Genomic DNA, 27,824 nt, shown 5'->3' with positions numbered 1-27,824 from the left:
CAATCTGTCAGAAAGCTAAACAGATTTATCAAGATTTGAAAAAGAAGACTTCGAGATGAACTTCTAAGGTAGATGATGATTTCATAGGTAGCAGAGGTTGGTTTGACAACTTTAAAAAAGATATATTTCGGCGATTACACCACATTTTTTTATTCAGTTATATAAAACACTGAAATAATAGTTCCCGACAAGTTTCATAAATCGTAGGATTTACATCTTCAGGGGATAAATAGTATAACTTAAAGTTTAAACAAGAGAAAATGTGGTGTAATCGCCGAAATACATCTTTTGAAACAATTAGCCACAGAAGTCTACGCCTGCAACTTTAAAAAAGGAACAGGAATTCATAGTGTGGTCAGACACGGAGAGGCAGCTAGTGCTGACAAAGCAGTAAGAGATAAATTTGTCAATAGCTTTACAAGAATTATAGAAGAAGGAGAATACCTAGCTCAACAAGTCTTCAATTGTGATAAGACTGGGTTATTTTGGAAGAAAATGCCCAACACGACATTTATCACAAAAGAAGAAAAAACACTTCCTGGGCATAAACCATGAATAATAGGTTAACATTGCTTTTATCATCGAATGCAAGTGGAGACTGCAAGGTAAAACTAATGTTAATCTACCACTCAGAGAATCCCCGAGCATTCAAAAAGTTCAATGTCTCGAAATCCAATCTCGGTGTTTTGTGGAAGGCTAACAGCAAAGCCTGGATCACAAGAATAGAATTTAGAGACTGGATTCGTGAAGTGTTTGGACCAACTGTCAAAGCCTATCTTGAGCAAAACAATCTGCCTCTAAAAGCCATTTTAACCTTGGATAATGCACCTGGCCATCCAACGGGCATAGAAGAAGAGCTACCGGAGGAATTAGATTTTATCAAGGTGATTTTTCTTCCTCCCAAGACTACATCGCTGATTCAACCTATGGATCAGCTGATAATTGCAAATTTTAAAAAACTTTACACAGGGCACTTTTTACCAGGTGCTTTGAAATGTGTGAGGCTACCAATATAACCCTAAGAAAATTTTGGAAAGAAGAATTCAACATTGTCATAGCAATTAGGCTAATTGTAAAGGCTTGGCATGAAGTAACAACGAAATGTCTCAAAGCAGCATGGAGGAAACTGTGTCCTTCCTTTGGTAATGAAGAAACTTCAGATGAAGGACAAAAATTGGTACAGGATATTGTGGCAACTGCCCATGATCTTAACTTGGAAGTAGAGGAAGAAGATGTTGAAGAATTATTAGAGATGCATGACTGAGAACTGACTACTGACGAGCTTTTTTTTTTTTTTGTAAAAGATAGATCCTGCCTCAGTAACTTATTCACATTTTATAACAAGGTGACAGCAAGATCAGATAAAGGAAATGGCTACACTATGATACAGCTGGACTTTGCAAGTCCAGCAGTATCGTAGTGACTTTCTTCTTATTATTATTATTAACATGACCTCCATGAAGTCGGAGGCTCATCGTGGGAGATACACACTATTGCACACAATACTCATCCAACCGTGCTTTAAACACTAATTCAATGTGTCTACACCCACAACACACTCAGGCAATGTATTCCACTCACCAATCACTCTCCATGCAAAGAACCTACTCCTCTGCTCATACCCTCTTTATACAGTTTCAAGTGAGGGCCTCTTGGTCTACCCCTCACCTCTCTCTCATTCTATGAAAAATTTCTTCCATGTTAACATGATATCAACCCCTCGCCAGCTTATATATCTCAATCATATCCCCCCCCCCACCTCCTGTTAAGAGCCTTTGGAACTTGCATTCTTTCAATCTGTCCCCATACTCCACATTCCAAAGACCAGTGACCACCCTTGTGAATCTTCTCTGGACCCTATCCAGCATATCCTCGTCACCATGAAAACCCAGTGACCAAATCTGTACACAATAATCCATATGAGGCCTGATCAAGACCTTATACAATAGCATCATAACCTCTGTATTTTTGTATGTCAGAGTCCTCCGCATCACTGCCATTATCCGATGTGACATCTTCCCAACTTGTGCAATGTGTCCCCTGAATTTCAGGTCCTTGTCCACCATCATAGCTAGCTCTCTTATCTCCTGTATTTCCTTTAACTCGTTAACATACAAAGACGTCTGTGACACGTTTTTTGTTTATTGCACCAAAATTGATTTTGACATATTGCAGACGTTATGAAGTTCGCATCAATTTCAAACGAATTTAGAGTTTAAAAATAATTTATATGTCAAAGGGTTAAGGTTTCCCCACCAAGTGTATACTTTACATCCCATCATTGCTTACCAAATCTCAAAACCTTACACTTTGCAACAATGAACTGATAGTTCCACTTACCTGCCCATTCTTGCAATCTATTCAACTCTTCTTGTAAGGTCATAACATCAGCTTGACTCTGCATTGTCTCCCCAGTTTTACATGATCCGCAATCAGCTGCATATCACTAGCTAAACTCAATCCAATATCATTAACATACAAATTGAACAACGATGGCCCCTGCAGCTCACCATTAGTGACCTTTCTCATTTGGGATATCACACCTGCATATACAACTTTCTGATACGTATCTGACAGCCAGTCACTGATACATCTCAGAAGTCTGTTATCCAGTCCGATCTGTTTCAATTTATTTACCAGCTTGTCATGTGGCAGTCTACCAAAAACGTTCTCAAAATCCAAGTACACTAATGTATATGCATATTCTCCCAGGCCAAGGTATCTGTCACCTTGTTATAGTACATAAGCAAGTTGGTAAAACATGATCTTCCCTTAACAAATCAATACTGATAACCACAGAGAATACTACTGTTATCAAACCCATTTCTGTATCGTACTTCTCACCAATCTCTCCAGTACCTTAATCACCACTCCAGATATACAGATTGGCATATAATTTGAAGCTACAGACTTATCCCCACGTTTATGCAATGGAACAATTTTACCCTCCTTCCACTACCTTAGAACCTATGCTGTTGCAAGACTTCTATTAAACAGGCATGCCAATGTTAATGCCGATTCCCTGGAACATTGCCTTAAGATGTGTGGTGATATGTCATCAAATCCTCTTTACTGAAAGCCCTACTGACATCAAGTTTATTTATTTCCTCAAATACCTGCTGCTCACTCACAATTAAGCCATTCTCTCCTATGTCCTCTACTCTTACTTTCATCATGATTCCACCCTGATCAGAATGAAACACCCTCATAAATTGATCACTGAATACCTCAACAATGTGTTCTACAGCAGTTACCATTCTAACACTTTCATCCATTTATTTCATTTTATCATGATCGAGAACACATGCAATTTACAGACAAAAAATACCATTCTTGGTGATGATGGGTGGTAGATGGTGTTGATGATAGTAGTGTTGTAGGAGATGTATGTGACGAGGTAGAGTAGAGTGTCCTCTAGCAATGAGTCCCTGGAGGTGTCACGTAATAATAATAATATGCCTTCCTCTCAACCTCCATGTTACATCACGCTGCCTCATAACCATTGCCACTATTTGTCCCTTTCATGTCCACCTTATGTGGACTTAATTCCTCTTCTATCATCAGAAGCACTCCCCCTCCCTTCTTTGTCCTTTCTATCCTCGTGAAAAATACTGTATCCTTTCATTTTTATTCCTATAATGATATCATCGCATTCACTCACTTATTCCAATGATTTTGGGATGAATAAACTCAATCACTGAAACCATTTTATCCCCCTTATTTCTGATACTTCTGCCATTTGTAAACAAACACAGAAGTTCACTTTTAGGTATATAGCCAATCCTATCCAAGCCATGTGTCGGGTTGTGATTTCCCCACCACACCTGCATAAACACCTTTATCATCACCTACCACATATATCTGCTCAGTCTCAACTTCCCCACCTAAATAGCAATATACTCCATCTTCATACACACATTCATTGCCACTTTCAACATCCATTCTCCATATGCCATGTGTATCTCTCCACCCGAGCTTCCCACTTCCCTCTTCCTCATGTATTCCTGTTCTCTCTTCATCTCTCACACTACTACTGTTTCCACTGCCAAGCACTTATGTCTCTTCAATACCACTCTCCTGATTTTTCCCTTCATCTCTTTCTTCTGAGCTTTAATCAATGCTGATGATTGGAAAGTGACAGAGGCAAAAGGAATAGTAGAGTTGTTGAGTGTTCATTTTGCAAATGAGTATCATCCAAGTGGATATTTTGCAGTTGCTTATTATTATTATTACCATTATCCTAAATCCTCCCCCCCAGAGTCAAAAACTCATCTAGGAGGTCCCTTTGTGATACACATAGCTGATCATACCTTGCCTTAAACATATTCAAATTCTCTGCAGATACCACACTCAGGCAAGGCATTCCAATCATTCACAACTCTGCATACAAAAAACCTGCTTCTCACTCCCTTGTTCACATGCTCCGTATAGAGCTTCCAGGGATGACCTCTTATTCTCCCCCGATCTTCCAACATTTTCAGAAAAACCTCTCCAGCATTGATCCAATAACAATTCCATACGAACTTATACATCAAAATATTATCCCTCCTTATAGTTCTTCCTCAGATATAATTCTAACATGGAATGTTATAACTCGAAAGCTGATAAATGTTACTGAAGAAATCAGAAGACTAAAAATACAAATCTTAGGCCTGAGTGAAATAAGATGGCCAGGCTCAGGTAAATGCTGGTCCAATGATATGACCATATATTACTGAATATCCCCATCCAAATCTTCCCCAATATCATTAACATACGGGTTAAATAGTAATGGCTGAACAGACCCCCCTGAGACACACCACTAGTGACTTTCCTCTTCCAGGATATTGCTCCCCATACACAACTTACTGATACCTATCAGATAGCCAATCTATAATAAAATGCACTGGCCTAATATCCAACTCCATCCAAACTAGTTTCTCTATCAACTTAACATGTGGTAATCTATCAAAAGCCTTTGCAAAATCTAAGTATACTCTGTGTATCCATCTCCTTTGTCAAATGAGGCCAATCACCTTATTGTAATACATAAGTAGATTAGTAAAACATGACCCATCTTTAGCAAATCCATGCTGTCCATCAAAGATAATAAATACCACTGTTGTCAACCCAACTCTGGATCCAGGTTCTCGCCGGCCTCTCCAACACTTGACCCACAACTGACACACAGGTAGGCCTATAATTTGATCTTTTGAGTTCTGTCACCTCCCTTATTAAGCAGAACATTCTTGCCTTCTTTCCACTCCTTTGGAACTTGACCCAGTGCAAGACTTGTATTAAAAAAATATGTCAAGGTAGATGTCGACTCCCTGGCACATCGCATTTGTTAGTGGATGTGAAAATGAAAAGCAAGAAAGTAAAGATTGTGAGTCTACTGTCTTGGTATGATAGGATAAAACTGAGAAGACGTGCCACGATTGCCAGTGAGTCAATGAGAAGATTATGCAGGAGGAGTTGTGTGCAGTTTATTGATGTATGGAGAGAGTTTGATGGATGAAAGGATTTGCATATGCCTGGATGACGGACTGCATTTGAATGGTTAGTTTTGTAATTAAATGTTTGGAGAGAGTGTTGTTCAGTGAGTGTGGTAGTGCAAAACCAGGGAAACTAGAGATATTAGGGAGGATGAAATCTAGCATGTGTCTGGCCACCCTGTGATAAATGAGCATGGTCCCAGTAATGATTATGCAATGCCAAATGGGATTTCACAGGTCTCCAATTTAAATCGGTTGGTAATGTCATTACACAAGGGTAACTATGGGTACAAAGGGACTTTGAAATGCATGTACATGAATGCAAGACGTATATGCAGGAATAAGGTTGAGGAGTTTTGGGCATTGGTAAGCTTAACTTAGTCAAAAATTGTAGGCATCACGGACCTGCCTATAATTGCCTATAACTGCCTAGGTTGACTGAAAATGATATAGTTACAGGGATAGAATGTAATGGGTATTGTATTTTCAGGGAGGAGAGAAGGAATAGGACAGGAGGTGGGTATTGCTGATAATAGATGCAGAATTACAACCAACAAAATTGGAAGTTAAAGAGGATATTAGGTCTGAGGGAGATGGTTCATTTGAGGCTGTTTAGTGTAAGATAGAGGTAAATAGGACAAAACATGTTGTTGGGTGCTGCTATAGACCAGGGGGGGGGGGTCCATAGGAAGATGTAGATGCCATGTATCAGCAAATCAGCATAATGAGTAGGTTGAACAATTATTATGGGTGACATTACCTATGGGGGGGGGCATTGATTGGAAAATTGCAAGATGGAAGTGGGATTTATACAGTTGATAAGGGATAATTACATGAAACAACATTGTACAGGGTGTACTTCTGATACAGTGGAGAGAATGCAAAGGAGAGTGTTAAAAATTATATCAGGATTGTGGAATACTGATTATGAAGACAGATTGAGAATTTGTAGACTAGCAAACAGGAGAAAATGGGGTGATATGATTGAGACTTATAAACTTCTGAAAGGTTAATACAGGATTTCAGTTGATGGAATTTTTTAATTTACAGTGAGTGAAGAAAGGACAAGAGGGTATCCTTGAAAGCTCCAAATGAATGCTGTCAAGAAGGGGGGGGGGGGGTTGGATGTGGTATGTGCAAGCAATGTGAATGAATTCAAGAATAAGTATGATAGCTGGTGAGGGTAGTATGTTGCCTCCGTTGATGAGTCCCTGACTCCCCGGAGGTCTCTCTTTAATAATAATAATAATAATAATAATAATAACATCATTAATGTAACAGAGTAGGTGATAATATGGCACCTTGTGGGACACCATGTGTTACTTGTATATCCAGGCTGTAATGTGTGCCTATTCTTGTTACCTGTGTTCTGTTTGAGAGATAGTTCCTGAACCAGGTATCCAGTTTTCCTATTATTCCAATTTTGTATAGTCTCGTGAGCACTATGTCTCTCTCTCTCACTCACACACACACACACACACACACACACACACACACACACACACACACACACACACACACACACACACACACACACACACACACACACGTGCGCACTAGCCTGCACCCACAAAGACATTCTAGCTTTACTAATTCTGACATCCAAACCCACATTAAACTATACTTTCTCAAGATGCCTAACTGAAAATCCATTCAAATGGAAAACATTTTCCTTATATAAGTCCTTTCATTCATTAAATAACTTACTTCACACATCCTCAAACCCAACAAACTACTTCTCTTGCACAATGTACAGTATTTATACATTTGTAAACAATCAGGGTGCATCTTCACAGTTCAGCTTTAGCATACTGTGCATTCACTTTTCTCATTATTCATTATTCTCATTCACTTGTATTAACAACTGTTATACAAAGATTAGAAGTAGAAGCATATTGTTTATACTTCTGCAAGAGAGCTTTGATGTCATCTATGTTTTGTCAGAATCCACAACAATTTCATTGTAGGAATGTTTCCATGATTTCTTTTTGGTAGTATCAACAGGATTCCTAAGATGAGCAGTTTTATTTTCATTAGTCTGGGATTTTGTGGGAATTGTGAATGGCCAATGTCCATTGTTTCTTTTTCTTCTAAAAAAATATCCAAGATGTCATCCATTTCCACTTCCTCTAGGTGACTAGGTATATTAATTGTTTTATCTTCCTGAGAGGGAGAGAAGTATCCATGATATCTGTTAATGTGCCATCTAGTAAAGGTTTGGAGGAATATCTTTTTAATAGGAGGATTTTGATGGAGTGGGACCATTTTTGGCATAACTTAAGGAGTGAGTCCATAATGATTTCTTTCTTTCATTTGCTCAAAGGAGATAGAGAGCAAAGTTATACCTTTCAGGGATGTTGTAGTCAATGTTGTGAGAAGGAAGGATTGACATCCTTGTCAATGTCCCGACTGACACTTCTTTACAGTTGCCTTCTCAGTGTTCAGAAAATGTTACTGTTGTGGTATACTGCCTTTTTGCCTCCTGGTATGATTATACATTGCTCTGTTTTTAACTTTTCATCCTTCTCAATATTCTCTTTTCATCCTTCCACCTTTGGCATGCTTGGCAGTATGCCAGGTGATCTCCCTCAGAGTTAGAGCATTTTGGTGTTTTCATCTTACAGTCTTTATTCTCATGTTCTTTACTGCCATACTGGGAAAAGTTAGCAGAGCCATGACAGGCAGTTAGACAATGATCATATTTCTAATATTTAAAAGGCTGTAAGGAGTTTGGGATATAGAGCCATACTACTGTTGAGATATCCTGCTTAGACAGATGCTGGTGGGTTTGGTTTGTTAAAGGTAAGGATAATGTTTCTTGTGAGAACTAGATACCCATCCCTACCAATCAGGATTCTTTTTATGGTTGTGACTCCTTGGTCCTTAAAGTTGGGATATATCTCTTCATCCGGAACATCAAAGAGGTCCAACTTGGATATTACACCTCTAAAAATGCTCAAATTTTGTAGGGGGGGGGGGATGACTATAATCAGCATTCCTCTGATAGATGTTGCATAGAGTAATTTTTCTGATTACACTACTGTGATCAGATGACAGTTTCTGGATGGTGACCTTTTTCCAACTGTACATTCATGGTGTATGATAGAACAGTGGTGTATTTGTTGCAGCTTCTGATGTTTTTTGTTTCTTATTTTGCTTTTCTGTTGAAATTCTATGGTTTTCTGCCTCGTTTGGGCTTTTTGTGGGTCGCTGATAAACAAAAGGGTCAAGAAGTGTTCATTCTGAGGAACAGTTGGATTCTACATTATCAGAATCTAAGTATTTCTTCATCATTGTATGTACAATGTTGTAACTTTTGTTTTCGATATCATCCCTGCTTTTGCCATCCTTCAATTTTTGATATAAAATACTTTTATCACAGCAAGATGAAATATATGAATCTAACGTGAACGTCAAAAAATCAAATTTTTTATAACTACAGTGCTGCCACTAGTAGTTATAATTGCATCTCTTCCAAAACAAATCTCAAAACACACCAATCTCTCTTTAACTAAGTATAGACCTTTGCTGCACAACAAGTACATGAATTCTTATCAACTTATTATCCTTGATGATAAGTTAATCTTATATATTTGATAACTGCACTCTGTTTTAGAGACACTTTCTCAATTAAAATTGCTCTTTATGATAGTACAAGTTTAGCAACTAATTTACTACTTCTAGCATGTGATGTGTGATAAATGAAGACTTTTTTTTTTTTTTTGAAGTGGATGACATTTGAGCATTGTCTTCACTACTTTTCTATTTTGCCATGCCATTAGTATATTTAAAATTATGACAAAGTCCATTTTTTTTTATAATGATGATGCTCTTCACTGCAATGTTTTAGAACAAATTTAACAAGAACTTTCTAATTTTTGCCTTTTTTTTTTTAATACTGCAAACATTTTTGCATATTTTACTCATTTTTAATGGTAACTACAATAAAATAAGTGACATTAACAATACAATACAATACAATAATACAACAAAGTAAGTGTTCATTCAAAAATAATTATCAAGGATTAAATATTTATAACTATTTTAGTAACTCCAATTTTACACTCCTTATGTATAGTGCACATGGAAGAATGGAATTACAGTAAACTCAAGGAACAATTCTATTACATGATTTCTTAATGGCATAAACAAAAATTTAAGGAAGCCTGTGAGATTCTTATCAACTACCCTAATCTGAACAATAATGATGGTCTAAATGTGCCTTCCATATGCTTGGGATTTTTAGACCATCATTATTGTTCAGATTAGGGAGAAAGGTTCTACCCACAGAACCCTTCTCCCTAAGAGTTAACTATAAATAGGACTGTAGATAATCCAGAATCTTAAACCTAATATAAAACATTGTCATGTTAAATTAGGACATCATTGTTACTGTAAGAAAACTATCTATATGAAAGAATATTTCTCTTATGTTATCTTAAATAGAATTTAGCTTTGATGTAGTTTCTAAATAATTGATTAATTTTCAATTTTATCTGTATATATACATTATTATTATTATTATTACAGGAATCTCCATGGAGTCAGTAGACTCATCGCGGGAGACCCAAACTAGCAAAACAATATCTGTCATATCTCTTCTTGAATTCATTTACAGACGAAGAGCTCACAACTAAGTCAGGTAATGAATTCCATTCGTTCACCACCCTCCAGGCAAAAAACCTTGTTCTGATACCTTTGTTAACCAACTCTTCTTTTATTTCCAGAGATGACCTCTTGTTCTTTCATCACTATCACACAGCTGAAACATTTCCCCTGCATCAATCCTATAAAAACCTTTCAGTAATTGAAATGTTTCTATCATATCCCCTCATGTTGGAGGCTTAATGGATTTTTTACAACACTCAAAAAGAATTAAAATAGAATTTAATACTTCCTATATTTCGTCCTAGTCACTAGGACATCTACGGGGATTACAAAAACAATTAATGTAACATATACACAAATAACAAACAATACTAAGCCCAACCACGTGGGTGACACTAAAGTCTATCTAGGTAGAGCACCCTCTAAGGGCAGTAGTAGGTGGCCTGGAATGTAAGGTGGGAACTCTGGTGATGAGTGTTTCCCAAATCACCAGAGTTCCGGCGTTCGAATTCCTCGGGAAACATCCCCGAGGAATTCGTTAAGAGCCACACCATCTTTATCCCCAAGAAAGACCGAGATCGGACTTTGTCGAATAACTGGCGTCCAATCTCCCTAACCAACGTAGACTACAAGATTTTTGCAAAAATTATCTGCACGCGCCTCAAGGGTGGTATCGAAAAAATAATAACAAGCTCACAGGTCTTTGGGATCCCTGGTAGATCTATGGAATTCAATCTCTTTTTGTTAAGAGACTTGATCAAACTGGCCAAAGAGAAAAAATACCCCCTGGCACTTCTCTCCACCGACCTGGAGAAAGCGTTTGACAGCGTCAACCACAGGTACTTGCAGAACATCCTACTAAAAACAGGCGTGGGCCCGAGACTTCGGCGTACAATTAAAAACATGTATGCGGAAGCCACGACCCAACTATCTATTAATGGGTTTCTAACAGAACCAATCCGCATAAAGAGAGGGGTTAGGCAAGGCTGCCCGCTAAGCCCCCTCCTCTTCTCCCTAGTATTAGAACCCCTAATCAAAAGAATTGATAACACCCCCGCAATTAACGGTATTCCACTGCCCCAAGGCTCCAGACAATGCAAAATAGTGGCATATGCAGACGATGTAGTGGCTACACTCAGAGACTCTGAGTCCATCTATATCTATCTGCACACGCTGCAAAAATTCAGCATAGTCAGTGGTCTTCGCGTTAACGCACAAAAAACCAAAATCAAAAGTTTCGGAAATTTCCATAGCACTGGACTTCCCTACGGTTTAACGCTACAGACACAGCCTCTAACTATACTAGGCGTGCCCTTTTCAGACACCCTAGCACTACCAATCCAAAAATTGCAGGAGACAAGCAGGGAAAGGATAAGGCTGTTCAAACCAACCTTCTTCTCCTTTTATGGCAGAGCGACAGTAATAAAAACAATCGTCATCCCAATGCTGATGCACACTGTCAATATCACAGGCATCACACTGGCACAAGAAAATAAATTATCAAAAGAACTCCTGGATTTCTTCTGGAATGGGAGAAAACGCGAAGTAAAGAAAGAATATCTACAACTCAAACAGGAAGAAGGGGGTTATGCTCTGCCCGATCACAGAAGCTTGCTACAAGCAAACACGTTCAAAACCGTACGGAAGGCCTTAAACTCCAACCACATTTCTGGCCTACTAATTAGATATTTTATAGGACTTTTCCTCCCCCTCTTTGGGATCACGGATTATGCTGGACCCTGCGCAAGAGGGGTGCCCAAGTGGTACCGTACAGTAGTGAAATCGATCACAACACTCAGAGACAGAGGAATAGCAATCCTCACACACAAACCCAAAGCAGTATACTGGGATTTCTTCCAACTTTCCAGGCGTGATACACCCAATCTTAGTACAAATAATGACATTCTCTTCAGAAACATCAAAAATAGCTGGGGACAGCCTTTTCATCGGGATCTAGCCTGGAGAATAGCCTACGGGCGGCTCCCGGTGAAACAGGTAAAATCCCGGTATGTACCTAACCCGTGCGACCCATTCTGCGATGTCTGCCGGGACGTGGAAACGGTGGACCACTTCTTTTATTTTTGCCCACCAGCCCAACGCATCTGGCGGAGACTCAGCACAGCATTGGGAATCCCCATGCTGACAGTAGAAGAGGTAGTACGACTACAATTCCCGCCACCAGTCCAAAAAACCCAAAAGTTCACTATCTTCCTAATCAATGTACTAAAATATCACATCTGGAAAGTACGGAAAAAATCCCAGGTACGAGACGCAAATTTAATGTATGCAAGAATAAGAAAAGGTTTCTTTTTCTACTTACACAAATTTCTTGCACAAGAAAGGCACTTACTAGGAGACTTTAAATTTGTGAATCAATACTGCAAACCACCGATAATATGCTTTCTTATACAGGGACGCATCAAGCCCTGTATATCTCTTTAGAACCCAAAAAAAACCCACCATCCCCCCCCACCCCAGGAAAAAGAATAACCACTCTGTTTCCCCTAGCCAGAAAGCTTTCGCTGGCACGGTTTCTTTACTCCAAACAAGGGGGGGAGAGCTGAGAACCCGGGCGGCGAAGGCTTACTGCGAGGCGGTGCCGCTCCTCGTGAGCGGCATCTCCCGGGCCAGTCTCTTCCCCATTCTAAGTCCCAGTGGTACCAGGTATACAAGTTCCTCAGTAAGTTCCTATTCATTCCTACTTACCGGACCTTAAGTCCCGTTATTTTAGATTTAAAATAAATATTTAAACAAGTCCTATTATTTATATCCTGTTTAAAAAAAAAAAAAAAAAAAAAAAAAAAAAAAAAAAAAAAAAAATTATATATATTATTTACCTGGAATAAAAATAAGGATATTATATCTAGTAACATAAAAAGAACCTCCATTAATACTGGAGTAAATCATTACTTTAGATAAAATAATATGAGAACTAGAGACAAAAGTCTATGTTTAACCTTTTCTGAACAGGTAAATTGAGATTATATGTTACAGACCAATTAGCCAATAAGGCTAAACAGGTTGACTGAGGCCTCTTTTTACCTCCTACTATCCTACTCTATCTTATATCATACTCCTCTTTTACTGTCTGCTGATCCTCAGCATGCTTTATTCTCCAAAGGCCAATGATGAGAGACATGAACTCCCATTCTACCTCAATAAAGGTCGAAACCGGTCTGGGTAGTGGCCCCTTGCCTTTAATACAAAACATCATACATCCCCTTCTTGGAGATGTGTTTTGGCATTAAGGGTAAATATTAAGATTAGTGATCGGAGCTTGTTCCACCTTTGCCACGAGTTGCCCTGGTCCTGCACTACCTGTGGGATCAGTTAGACTTGCATCAATTGCAGGCGCCGCAAACTTGACTTTTAGTCTGTTTGCTTACTTGGGAAATGGAGTAAAACCAGGTTTAAAATTACTTGGTATCTTTAACATATATATATATATATATATATATATATATATATATATATATATATATATATATATATATTTTCACTATATATTTTCACTAGAAGTCATGCCAGTAGAATAACTGTTGATCAAATCATTGTCTCTTTAGTATACTGTGTGAAATGAAACTCAGCTTGTTCTTATATATATATATATATATATATATATATTTTCACTAGAAGTCATGCCAGTAGAATAACTGTTGATCAAATCATTGTCTCTTTAGTATACTGTGTGAAATGAAACTCAGCTTGTTCTTATATATTTGTATATACTCCAGATGATAACCTTAATATGAAGGTCGAAACTTCGGGGAATTAAAATAGTTATTTATAACACAGTTGTAAAGTCCATAATTTTGAAAATGAATGCTGATCACCGTGTAACACTAAAAGGAAAAAAAAAAAAAAAAAGAAGAACAGGCTCCCCCCTGTTTCTCTTGCATTCCCATTCTTTCTTCATTTCTCACACTACTACTGTTTCCAGTGCCAAACACTTCTGTCTCTTCAATACCACTCTCCTGATTTTTCCCTTTGAATCTATGGGCAAAACCCTATCTTTTTCTCTCTCTTTTTTGTTCTTTCATACTTAGATTAGCAAATAGCTGTATAAAAGTTAATTTCATATCTAAATGACAGGCATTTACATTTACCTACTTTTATTCCAGATCGTCCTGGAAGACCAGGATATCCCCTTTCTCCTTTTCTTCCTGGAATACCTGCTATTCCATTTACACCTGGAACACCAGGCAAACCTGGAAATCCTTTATCACCTTTGGAACCTTCAAACCCTAGAACAAAGATATGTGGATATTATATTTGAAAATTTTAACGATGGACTTCTTTTGTTAAAATAAAAATATTAACCATGTTTTTTTTTCCATTAATCTTTTTCTATAGAACATTTTGGCATGATAATAAACAATAGAAGACTTATGCGTGAGATTTTTTTTTATTTCACAGAATTTTTGCTCAAGTATCACAGGCATCCTCAGTATAAAATTCAAATTAAAAAATGCATATTTTTCATGTCAAAGTTTCTGGAATACAAATAAATAATTTGTTAAACAAAAATTATCGGAACAATATAATATTTCATACTCAATGAAGACACAAACTAAAATGATCTAGATAACAAGGGAAGTCATAGGGTGACAGTGGCAATGATTGTGGTGATTGCTGTTGTTAATGCTTATGGGTGGATGGGGCAGGGTGCCAAAGTATATTAAAAATCATACTGTCCATTCTGTTACAGTTAATTGGGTTCTGTAGAACTTATGACACTTCCAAGAAGAGTTTCTACAATTTAACCTGGGATTTGTAAAGTAGCCTGGTTTTCTTTTTCCTTATGAAGTGGTCTTTCTTTAAGGCACATTGGGACAGTCTACTTTTTATCTCTCAATTCCGAATGTATCTTTTATGTTCTATTTTCCTGATTAAAGTCATTCATTCTGGTTATGCAAAATAATAAGTTCCACACTGGCATGGGATGCTATAGACACCTCAGAAGGAAAGAAGGTGTAGGTGATCTTAGTAAGGCAGAAATTTTGTTTGAAGGTTTGTATAAGTGCTGATTTTGTGTCATTTCAAGAGGGAGCCCTTATTTACATTCTAGCATCCATGTAGTTTTCTGTTCCAGAAATTCAACATGAATAATAAGAACAGCATCAGAAATTTAAAGTTGGAATTACAACATCTTTATAAAAAAGCTGCCTGCGAGACATGAAAGCCTTCAACAAGGTATGTGCTAAATGTGAAATTCCTCAGCACACTTACCTTTCTTAAATGATGTCCAGACCATAACCTAATTTTGACCTGTGCAAGGCTTATTATTATTATATGGACACCTCCATGGATTCCAAAGACTCATCGCTGGAGACCCAATCTATCCACACCATTTATCATACCTCACCTTGAATACATTACCAGAAGCACTCACAACTGACTCTGACAACCCATTCCACTCATTCACAACTCTCCAAGCAAAAAATCTAGTCCTCAGATCCCTACTAACCACACATTTATTCAATTTCCACTGAGGACCCCTTGTTCAGCCAAGTGCTGAAACATTTCCCCTGCATCTAGCCTATAAAACACTTTAAGCAACTTAAATTTTCTATCACATCCTCTCTTTATCTTCTATGAACCAACTTCTGCAATTCACATTACTTCAATCTAACCTCATAGGGAACATTCCAGAGGTAACTAACTATATATGTCACTCGCCACTGAATCCTCTCTCTACTACTTCAAATCCTTTTGTCATAAGGACAGCCTATTTATATCGTCCTGCAAGCTCTCCACATTACATTGATTAACTATTACTCTACCTAATTTTGCATCATCATCAGCTAACAACCTAGTCACCTGTTTTTGCCTTGATTCTATCCCTCCACATACCACTTTTTGATATACAGTATGTCCAGCAGACACCTCTTATCCACTTAACCACTGTCATATTCACCCCCGATTTGTTCTAATTTGTATAACAGAGTACCAAGTGGAATTCTGTCAAACCTTTGCAAAATACAGCAAAATCATCATGTAGCCATTTCTTTTATCCAACTCAGCTGTTACTCTAATATAAAAAGTTATTAAATTACTAAGGCATGACTGACCCTTCCCAAAACCATGCTGATCCTTATACAGTATCATATTTTTTTTATAAAAATTCACTTTTTTACCAATTTTTCTAATACTCTTATCACCATGCCTGAGATACTGACTGCCCTATAATTTGCAACTACAGTCTTAGAACCTCCCTTATGCAAAGAAATTATTTTGTCCTATTTAACTTTCCATTCCCTTGGAACTCTACTAGAGCTGAGACTTTAAAGAAACTATTCAAAGGCATTGCTAGTTCCGTTGCACATTCTTGCAAAACCCTAGCTTATATCCCATCTAATCCCACAGCTGTATTTACAATGAGATTCTGAATCCTATGACCCTCCAATTCACACACCTTTGTTCCCACATTACTATAGTTTCATAGTGTCATTTCCACATTAGAGTTATTTCCATAGGTTAAAGCAATAATCTCACTAGGATGATATACCTTTGTAAAGTGGTCACTCAGTAACTGAACTATTTTATCCACTTCCTCCTTGTGACTACTATCACTCATTAAGGTTAATCTTCCATTCTTTCCCTTACTTCCCACATAATGAAAGCACTGTTTGGGATTTTCATTTGCCTGCTTAGCTAGATTCTTTTCATAATCTGATTTTGCCTTCATTGCCATGCTGGTTGCCTTTCTTGTTAGAAATCTGTATTGTTCATAAGTTTGCTTTCTCTTTATATACCCTCTCCACCATTTTTTTCTTCTGCAGCTTGTTCTTAATGATATTACTCATCCATCTAATTCCTACTCAATTAACCCTCCTTACTCTAGGTATACAATTTGATATTGCTTCCTTTAGATGACCCTTAACTATATCTCATGGACTATTAACATCTTTATCTAGCAGTGTTTTATGCCATGGTACAGATTTAGACTTTTTCCTAAGCATGTCATAATCACATGCCTTGTAGTTCCACGTATATCCCCTCTTTACAGAATATCACTCATGCTATACAATTTCCAAAATCAAGACTGCATGGTCACTTTCAAAACTGAAACAATGTGGTCACCTTCATTATGGATAGCATATTATGAGAGGTTTTTTGAGAGGTCACCTTCATTATGGATAGCAAAACTGTCTTACTTTGGCCAAACAGGCAGGACAGCGAATATCAGAATTTCGGAACACAAGGACTACATCCGTTTTCACAAATACAGTCATTCTGGGCTTGCGGACCATGCTCTGGATACACGCCACAGAATACAGTGGAAGAAAGCTACAGTGATACACCGTAGCAAATACAAATTTGAAAGACTCTTTATGGAATCAGCCTCAGCCCTAAGAAATTCTCCAAACCTCAACAAATTTGGTTGTATGCGACTGCCCCAAATTTGGGAGGCCTACATCAGCAGACCTTCAGCCCAACGGCCAAGAACACCTACTTAGCCAGCTAGAGGGCACCATCAGGACTGTTAGGAGAACAATAGCTTCATCTCTTCATTCTCAGTTTCTGTGTTGTAGTGCCTACGTGCACGTAACTTTTTTTGTAAGTTCCTTTAGAAGATGGCAATGTGACGTTGCCGAAATATCGGAAAATATTTATTAAAGTTTAATTTAATTTATATCCTTAACTACATTGTTCAATTCCTTAAGTGTTTTAATAAATTATGGATAGCACTTCTGGTCCTATGATCAGATCCAATATTCTCACACCCCCAGTCCTCTCCATCACATTCTGCCTCATGCATTTATCTCTTGGAAGGTCAATAAATTGCATTTCCTTTCTGCCATGTAATCTATCTTGCTTCCAATATATATATATATATCTGTAGTTAAAGTCCCCCATAATAATCGGCCAACCTGTACTGATTGTACTAATTTGTCAATGCATGTCTTCTAGATCTTTTGTGGAACTCCCTGGCCTATAGCAACAACCAACTGCATATTTTGTCTTACTGGCCTTAATATTACACAAGACTGCTTTGAATGAACAACCTCCCTCCCTCCTATCTCATTTTCTTTTTGGCTACAATTCATCCACTATCATCAGGAGTACTCCTCCCATGATCCTATCTTCTCTGAAAATATTAAGCTCTTCACATGCAATCCCATGCAATCCCCGTAACTACATCATCTACTGTTAGCCAAGTCTCACTAATGCCTATAACTATGGGCAAGGTTGCTCCAACCAATGCCAAAAACTCCTTCCTCTTGTTCTTTATACATTTCTGGCATTAGTATATAGAAACTGCAGTATCCCTTTAGTCCTCCATCCACCCCTACTTTCTGAATTGACTACTCTTTCAATGTGTTTGCTTGAGAGATTAAATTCCTTACTTGGTTATTCACACAGTCACTCACTTCACATAAACTCACTTGCTTTCACCCTAATTGCTTAAGTTTCCTAGAATTTGCACTTCACTGTTCTCAGTGAACAAAGCTCTCTCCAGCAACCTAACCCCAAAACCATTATATGCCATCCATCAAAATTGTACAAATCCTTCTTTCCGTCAAACATAGACCACACATCCACAAGTTCTACATCATCCCTTTTGCACAATCTATGCATAGACTCATTGGCTATCAGTGCCCTCCTCAGTTTGCCTCTATCATAGTGTGATAGGAGATCTTCACCTTACAATCTTCACCTTCTCTTTCTTAAATTTTGCCTCTTCTTCTAACAACTCCTTTACATCCTCCCTCACAGAATACATCTTGCCTCTTAAAATCATTTGTACCAAATAAGACAATCATTTTCTTTGACTTACCCTTTTGCATCCAGATGACGTGGTTAATATCATGAATTTTTGCACCTGGGAAACACAATTTTGATACACTTTCATTAAGTACTCCCCTGATCTTTGAGTGTCCATACATAATTTTCTCCTTAACTTGTTTTTCCTGTTTGTATGGTTGGTCTTTATTATTCCTTTAAATCACCTGTTTTTTTTTTCTTTTTTCAGCCCTGCTTAACAATTGCCACTTCTGCAATTTTTAAATTTTGTGCTTTGTCCTATGAAGAATAACATTTAAGTGCACTGTGTCTTTATTCATATCCATTTCATTCTCCTCTATTTCCACAGCCACACGTTCAACATTAATGACATCATTTTACATCTTACTGTCAATATTTGTTGCATTCTCGTTGCCTAACACTCACTCACTTTTTGGAACATTTAATACATACTCTTTCCAATTTCAATTTCCTTCCACATCTTCTTTAAGTTTTGCCATAAATACTCACACACACACACACACACACACACACACACACACACACACACACACTACACTGAATAAAATCCTGGAAAATTCTAATCGCTGGACAACGTGGTCTTTTCCGCCATTGTTCATTGTGTTGGTGCCAAGCTGAAAATCTCACAATAAAAATGTTATAAAGATAATAAATACTCAAAAAAAAAACATGAAAATCTACATTGGTACACTAATTTTCGAAGGAAAAAACACAAAAAAAAACATAAAAAAAAATCACAAATTTTACATGACAACAAAATTACACGACCACTCACAATATAACCTCAAACCAATCAACAAAATTAAGCAAAACCCCTAGAGCACTCAGAATATGCACAAAGACTAGCCTATTGCTACTTAAGGAGCAAACACAAAATGCCTGATGGATACTTAGAATGGTCAACACAAAGTGTTATGACCTTCACTTTAAGCTTTCTAAGCTGTTCAGGTTGACATTTGGGTGTTCTTAGAGCATTTATCATCCATAAATGAACTGAAAATATAAAGAACTGAAAAATCAAAAACTGAAAAAAGTTTAATAAAGAAGTTCAACAATCTTACAAGGAAGAAAAATTTAATCAATTTTCTGCACTCAAGGTAATCCACAACTTGTCGGATTATAAATGTTTGGTCTATGAAGTCAATGAACAATGCTACAGTGAATATGAACAAAATTCTAAGCGAAGGGTTTATTATTATTATTATTATTCAGGCCTCTATGCAGTCAAAAGAATCATCGTGGGCAGTGCTTCCTAAGAACATAAAGTCTGTAAAGACTCATCGAGGGGAAGTCCCTCCTAAGAAACACAAAGTTTATCATACTACCCCTTAAACTCATTGACCGTTCTTGCTCTCACCACTCCATCAGGCAATGCATTCCACGGTTCAACTACCCTCCATGCAAAGAAACCATTCCTCACCCTCTTGCTCCCAGTTTCCTTTCATAACTTCCAGGGATGGCCTCTTGTCATCACTCCTTCCCACTGTTCAACCAAGTGAAAGAACTCCCCAGTGTCAACCCTGTAACCACCTCTCAACAGTTTAAAAGTCTCAATCATATCACCTCTCCTTCTTCTATCCGCCAAACTCTGCAGTCCACATTCCCTCAGTACCGATTCTCATAACTATCCTTGTACAGCCCTGAGACCATCTTTGTCATCCATCTTTGTATCATTTCCACAGTTAATTTATCCCCTTCAAATCCTGGCGACCAAATCTGAGAACAATAGTCTAAGTGTGGTCTGATCAGATACAAAGGAATGATAACCCTTTTATCTCTGCAGGTCAGTGTCCTTCTCATAATTGCAGCAATCCTCTGTGTTACCTTCACCACCTTTGCAATATGTCCCCTAAATTTCAGGTTTCTATCAATCATCAACCCAAGATCTCTTGTCTCCCCTACTTCCTCCAGTATAACTCCTCCCATAGAGTATGCAGCATCCCATCGATGTTTCCCAAACCTCAAGACCTTACATTTTGCTGCATTAAACTGCTATCCCCATTCATTTGCCCATCTGTCTAGCTTATTCAAATCCTCTTGCAGGGCTACCACATTTGCACTATTACTAATAATCCTTCCTAGCTTCACATCATCTGCAAACAACTGAATATCCCTTGCAATGTCATTGATATAAAGGTTAAACAATATCGGTCCTAGTATTGAGACCTGTGGGACCCCACTTGTAACCCTCTGCCTCCTTGAAACTGCTCCACAATACACAACTCTCTGATACCTATCAGACAGCCAATCCTGAATCCAGTTGACCAATATGACATCCAGATCCATGTGCTGCAACTTAAATATCAGCTTATCATGTGGCACCCTGTCAAATGCCTTTGCCAAGTCTAAGAAAACTGCAGTATATGCCTTTCCCTCATCTAATGTTCTTGTAACTTTATTAAAAAAGGCTAGCATATTGCTAAAACAAGAGCGCCCTTTCACAAATCCATGCTGACTCTCACAGATAACATTACCCTCATCTGCCCAATGCTGTATACAGTCCCTCACTACTTTCTCCATGACCATAGGCCAGTTTGTGTGTCATCTGCTGATGACACACAAACTGGCCTATAATTAGACACTTCCAGTCTGTTACCACCCTTATGCAATGGCACTATCTTATCTTCCTTCCATTCCCTGGGCACCTTTCCTGCAGTCAGACTTTCATTTAAAGGCCAGGTTTTAATTCTGCTATTACTCCATTGAAAATCCCATGTGAACAGTTAATGGTGAACATCGAATTTACCATCGAAAACCTTCCATCAGCTGAAGCAGACTCATTAAGTTAGATGCTGTTTGCCTTACTTAAAATGCAAACACTCCAAGAACAGATAACATCTGCAACCGAGAAAAAAGCAGCTCTGAAAAATTCAAAAAGAAAACATAACATAGTAATAGTGAAAGTGTACAATGGCAATGCTACAGTGAATATGAACACAGCCAACTACAATAATAAACTTAAAGAATTGTTTTCCAACACATCAACATACTTGTTCTTATAAAATGGATGTGGCAAATAATAATAATAATAAACCTACAGTATCATTATTAAGTCTGCCAGAAATTATTAAGTATATTAAGTCTGCCAGAAAGCATTAAGTATATTAAGTCTGCAGAAAGCATTACAAGTTAGACAACTAATACTGTGTCGAAACTAAAATTTTTTTTATCTGCATACACCAATATTTTATGAGCTACCTAACGTCCTTAAACCTGGAGCCCTGTTGCATCCCACTGTGGATGGCATAAATTGGCCTACCTATAAACTAGGAAAACACTTGACATTTAAACTCAAACACATCAGTAAGACATCATCTCATTAAAAACTTCATGCACTTTAAAACCACTGTACAAAACCTTCAGTTAGAATAAAATTATTGCATAGTAAGCTTTGATGTGTCTTACCTTTTTACAAATGTTCCAGTAGATGATACACTAGTTTTCCTGTTAAAAAATTATTCCCCTGACATGCAAACTCTTTAAGCACTGTCTTAAATCAGGATATTTTGGCTGGAACAGCCACCCTTTTTAAACAAATTGAAGGTGTAGCAATGGGCTCCCTACTTTCATCCCCCCCCCCCCCACTGCAAACTTATAAACGGAATAATTTGAACCTTTGGCTGTAAAAGTTGGTTAAAGACAAAATTCAAGAATGGGTGGATCAGGATATGATACTCTATAGAGGCCAACATGGTTTTGTTAAAGGTAGATCCTGCCTTAGCAATCTATTAACTATCCATAATAGAATAACATCTCAGTTAGACAAAGGAACTGGCTACACAGTGGTACTTCTGGATTTTGCTAAGGCTTTTGACAGGATACCCCATGGAACACTGTTACGCAAATTGGAGCAGATGGGAATGGATACTAAATTGGTGATATGGATAGGAGAATGGCTCCGGGAGAGATACCAAAAGGTGGTGTATGGAGGAGCCAAGTCCAGAATGAGGCAGGTGACCAGTGGTGTGCCTCAGGGCTCTGTGCTTGGGCCAATGTTGTTTAATTTGCATATAAATGATATAGGAAATGGCTTATAGGGAGATGTTCAGTTGTTTGCTGATGATGCAAAGTTGTGTAGTGCAATAAAAAATCAAGCTGATGTTGAAAGTTTGCAGGATGATTTAAATAACTTGGTAGAATGGGTAAAAGATAATGGATATCAGTTCAATGTGGAAAAGTGTAAAGTCATGCATTTTGGGATTAAAAGATTACCAGCTGTGTACTATATTGATGGAACAGTACTTCAAGAGACTAATGTGGCTAAGGACTTAAGGGTGTTGGTAGATAGGGAGATGAAGTTCAGAGGACAATTTGCTAAGGGTCTAAGATTGCACACAGGATTACTTGGCTGTTGAGGAACGCACTAACATCCAGAGATAAAGAGGTTATTATTCCCCTTTATAAAGCATTGATACTTCCACATTTGGATTACTGTGATCAGGTCTGGTCACCTGGATTCCTTGGGGATGAGGAGGCTGTGGAGAGGGTTCAGAGAAGAGTGACCAAGTTGGTGAGTGATATAAAAAATGCTCCCTACATTGATAGATTGAGAGCTTGTGGATTGCAGAAGTTGGTTGATAGGCGGAGAAGAGGGAATGTGATAGAAACATTTAAATTACTGAAAGGTTTTTATAGGATTGATACAGGGGAAATGTTTCAGCTGTGTGATAGTGATGGAAGAACAAGAGGTTATCCCTGAAAATTAAAGAAGAGTGTGGTTAACAAGGGTGTCAGAACAAGGTTTTTTGCTTGGAGGGTGGTGAACAAGTGGAATTCATTGCCTGACTTAGTTATGAGCACTTTGTCTGTAAATGAATTCAAGAAGAGATATGACAGATATTGTTTTGCTAGTTTGAGTCTCCCACGATGAGTCTACTGACTTCATGGAGATACCCGTAATGATAATAATTAATTCATCCCCCCCCCAAGTATAGTCGAATACGCAAATACATAGGCAATGTCTTTGCCATTTGGCTGCATGGCCAACAGGCTCTGTCTAACTTTTACATTTCCTCAATAATATCCATTCTCATATGGGTTTCCCTGTGGAAGAAGGAAAAAAGGAGAAGCTCTTCCCTTCTTGGATACTTTAGTTACAAGGTGAGTAGATGGGTCTCTTATATGTCCAGTATACCAAAAACCCACAAACAAAAACTTGCATGCCACTTCACATCATCATCTGGTCCAAAGGCTTGGTATATTCAAAACATTAGTTTCCAGGGCAGAGTGAATTTCATCCTTAGAACCAGTACTGCACCTGGAACAACAGACTCTACTCATGTCACTCCAACAAAATGGATACAACAAGAAAAAAAAAAAAAAATGCTCACAAGACTCCTTAAAAAAGAACAACTAATACACCCCCCCCCCTCAAACCAGACTATACATGTACGATATCTTTACCCTACATCAAGGACCAACAGATAAACTGGGCTCTCCCTCTTGAAACAACACAGAATCAGAATGGTATACACCTCCAAACAAAATTTCTGTCTGCCTAATACCAATCATGGATTGCATTGGCCCTCCCTCTTTCCCAGGTGTGGAACTCAATATTTTCGACAGATAGCACAAACTGACAAACTCCTTTAGTCAGGAAAAAAGAACATAAAAGATATACCCAGAATGAAGAGCCAAGCAGACTATATCAACATGCATTAGAGAAAGACTACTTCATAAGATGGAAGAATGCCACTGTAGCCCTACATGCACATGACTGCCCTTGATATCCAGGTCATTTTAGTTGGTCTTCACTAAATGTGTAGTGTTATATTGCCTCTGATAATGCTAGCTTAAGCTAGGGAAATGTTGGCTATCAATAATATCCATCCTCATATTAGTTTCACTGTGGAAGAAGTTTGTCATCCAATACCATATCATGCACTTGATCAATTAATTCTGGTGTTGTTACCCTTTTTGGGTAACAACACCAGAATTAATATTTTAAGGCTGGCCATACCAGCCTTAAAAATGATCCTTCAAGTGGATCATTTTTAAGGCTGGTATGGCCACGTTTAAACTCAGCAGCCTATTTCTTAATTGTTGAAAATGAAGGAGAAAAGTGCCCATAAACTTTTACTTCAAATGAAGTTCTTTTGGTGTTAAACCTTCTTTTACAAAGAATTGATAACCCGCACGATACTCATTTTATCCATTTCAAGAGATACAGACAGCTCTATAAAACAAACTACTTGATAGAATGACTTGCAATTTCACATAGATACTTATCAGGAGCAGACTTAGGTATGGGCTTTATGGGCTTCAGCCCAGGGCCCCATTCAATCAAAGGGTCCCCTTCACAGTCAAATAAATAAAAATAAAAACAATTTAAATTACAAATTTAAGAAAAAATAAATTATACAAAATTTTTTCGTACCTAGGTAATGTTAAAATTGTTAATTTGCAACATTATTGGATTTGAATTAAATATCAAATATCAATGTTTTAAATGACAGTAAATAGTAAATACGGCTCTGTCTGCTATCGCCTCTGTCGGTAGTCGGTAAAATCAAAATATACTTTGTCATTTGTCAATTATCAAATTCCAGAATCAAATGCACCCTGGAAGAGGAAAAAAACAATTGCCTTCCTTTCTTAGACACACTAGTCACCCGCCAGTCTGATGGAACCTTGGTTTTCTCAGTCTATAGAAAACCCACCCATACAGGCAGATACATTCACCAACAATCCCACCACCCCTCCTCGCAACAATATGGAGTCATTAAGACACTACACAACAGGGCTAAACTTATCTGTTCAAATGATAATGCCCTAATCACAGAACTAAACCACATTCTCAACACTTTCTCAGTCAATGGCTACCCTTCCTCCCCAAAAAAATCCAAGAATATTGAAACCAGTAAACCACAACCCCCTCCCCACCCCTCACAACAAAGATTACTCTAAATCCATCACCATACCCTATACCGAGGCACCTCGGAAAAAATTACAAAAATCCTAAAAAAACATGACTTAACTTTTTGTTACAGACCATATAAAAAACTGGCATCCCTTATCTGTTGTACTAAAGACCAACCCCCCCCCCCCGACCTACCTGGTGTATACAATTCCCTTGCAGCTGTAAGCATTGTATACACCCTTTCGCCAAACAGGCAGGACAGCAAATATCAGAACACAAGGACTACATCTGGTTTCACCAATACAGCCACTCTGGTCTTGGTAAATACAAATATGAAAGGCTTTTCATGGAATCAGCTTCAGCCCTAAGAAACAATCCAAACCTCAACAAATTTGGCTGCATGAGACTGCCTCAAATTTGGGAAACCTACATCAGAAGACTTTCAGCCCAATCACCCAAGAATACCAACATTGCCCGCTAGGGGTCATCATCAGGACTTTAGGAGAAATAATAACTTCCTGCTTCTTCCTCACTTACTGTTTGTTGTGCCTGTGTGCACGTGTCTTGTTCTTAAGTTCCTTGAAAATGGCAAAGTGACATTGCCGAAATATTGAAGTATATTAAAATTTATTTTAATGTATATCCTAGTTTACGTTGTAATTTCCTTCAATTATTTAGTAAAAATGCATAACCAACGTCGAAGCCTTCCCACGAGAAAAAAGAAGACAAAGTCAGTTCCATCAGCAGGAAAGGTCATGGCATCGGTGTTTTGGATGCTAAATGCATTTTGTTTATTAATTATCTTGAAATAACTGGGGAATATTATCAAATATTTTAACGACTAGACAAAAAATTGGTGAGAAAAGAGTCAGTTTGCAGAAGAAAAAATCATCATTCATCAGGACAATGCACCTGCCCACAAAGGTGTTTTAGCAATTGAAAAATTAAGGGATCTGCACTATGAATTATTGAAACATCCACCCCATTCCCCAGATTAGGCTCCCTCTGACGTATCTCTTTCCAAAACTAAAACTCTTCCTCGCTGATCAGCATTTTTCTTCGCATCAAGAGGTGATTGCAGCTGTAGAGGGGGTACTACGCAGATCTTACTGAGAACCACTACAGGGATGTGATAATGGTGCTGGAGCATCACTGGAATAAATGTATTAGTCTTAAAGGAGATTATGTTGAAAAATAAAAATCATTTTTAAATTATAAATTCTTTTTTTTCATTGTTAGGCTAAGAACTTTTCAGACCACCCTCATATACAGAAAACCTATTGCTTACCCTTTTGCATGCCACTTCCTTTTATGAATTCCAGGGATGTTCCTGCTCGTTATTCCTTCCCTTTATTGCACTATATGAAAATATTTTCTCAATGTTAATACAATAATAACCCATCAAAATTAAATGTCTCAATCATATTTACCTTTGTGTTCTTTTCACCAAAATCAGCAGTATGCATGCCCTCAGACTATCTGAATAATCAACATTGTACACTCCTGATATCATTTGTGTTATCTGCCTCTGTCCATTCTCCAAAGTTACTTCACTCAATTCAAATCCTAGAGACCAGATCTGAGCACAGAAATGCAAGTGTGGTCTCATCGAAGCTTTATACAATGGGATCACTATATTTTTACCTCTCGTGGTTAATTATTCAACGCTGCAGCAATTTTCTGAGATGTCTTCACAACTAGTACAGCCACATGTAAAAAACGTTACATTTAGTTGCATTAAACTGACATCTCCATTCATTTCCCCACCTTTCCAGCTTATTCAAATGCTTTTGAAGAACCAAAACATCAGCACTATTACTAATAATTATCCAAACTGTCACATCATCTACAAATAACTCAGTATTTTTCCTGTTGTCCTCAAACTATATCATTGACATAAAGATTGAACAGTAATAGTCCTGTGAGACTCCACTTGAAATCTTCCTACTCCCTCATACGCAACTCTCTGATAGCTATCAGAAAACCAGTCACCACTAACCTGATATCCAAGTTCATATGTTGTATTTAAGAAACCAACTTGTCATGGGACACTCTGTAAATGTCTTTGAAAAATTCAAGAAGACAGTATGTGCCTTATCCTCATGTGTGTGCCT

General features: G+C 37.8%; 1 protein-coding gene across 1 annotated transcript in view; it reads right to left on the bottom strand.

The window, feature by feature from the left end:
* LOC150100509 (uncharacterized) overlaps positions 1-27,824 on the bottom strand; it is a 1,094,033-nt gene that overhangs the window by 228,554 nt on the left and 837,655 nt on the right. Inside the window, exon 30 of the mRNA XM_090402670.1 lies at positions 14,193-14,326. Within this exon, the coding sequence (XP_090258796.1) occupies positions 14,193-14,326 (134 nt within the window). The remainder of the gene's footprint in view (positions 1-14,192; positions 14,327-27,824) is intronic.

This window comes from Typopeltis vanoorti, chromosome 13, assembly GCF_054136105.1.
Source record: "Typopeltis vanoorti isolate ZY-2024b chromosome 13, IOZ_Tvanoo_1.0, whole genome shotgun sequence".
NCBI classification, from domain to species: domain Eukaryota; kingdom Metazoa; phylum Arthropoda; class Arachnida; order Uropygi; family Thelyphonidae; genus Typopeltis; species Typopeltis vanoorti.
Note: the sequence above shows the minus strand (reverse complement) of the source record. Positions and strands in the feature narration are given on the sequence as shown.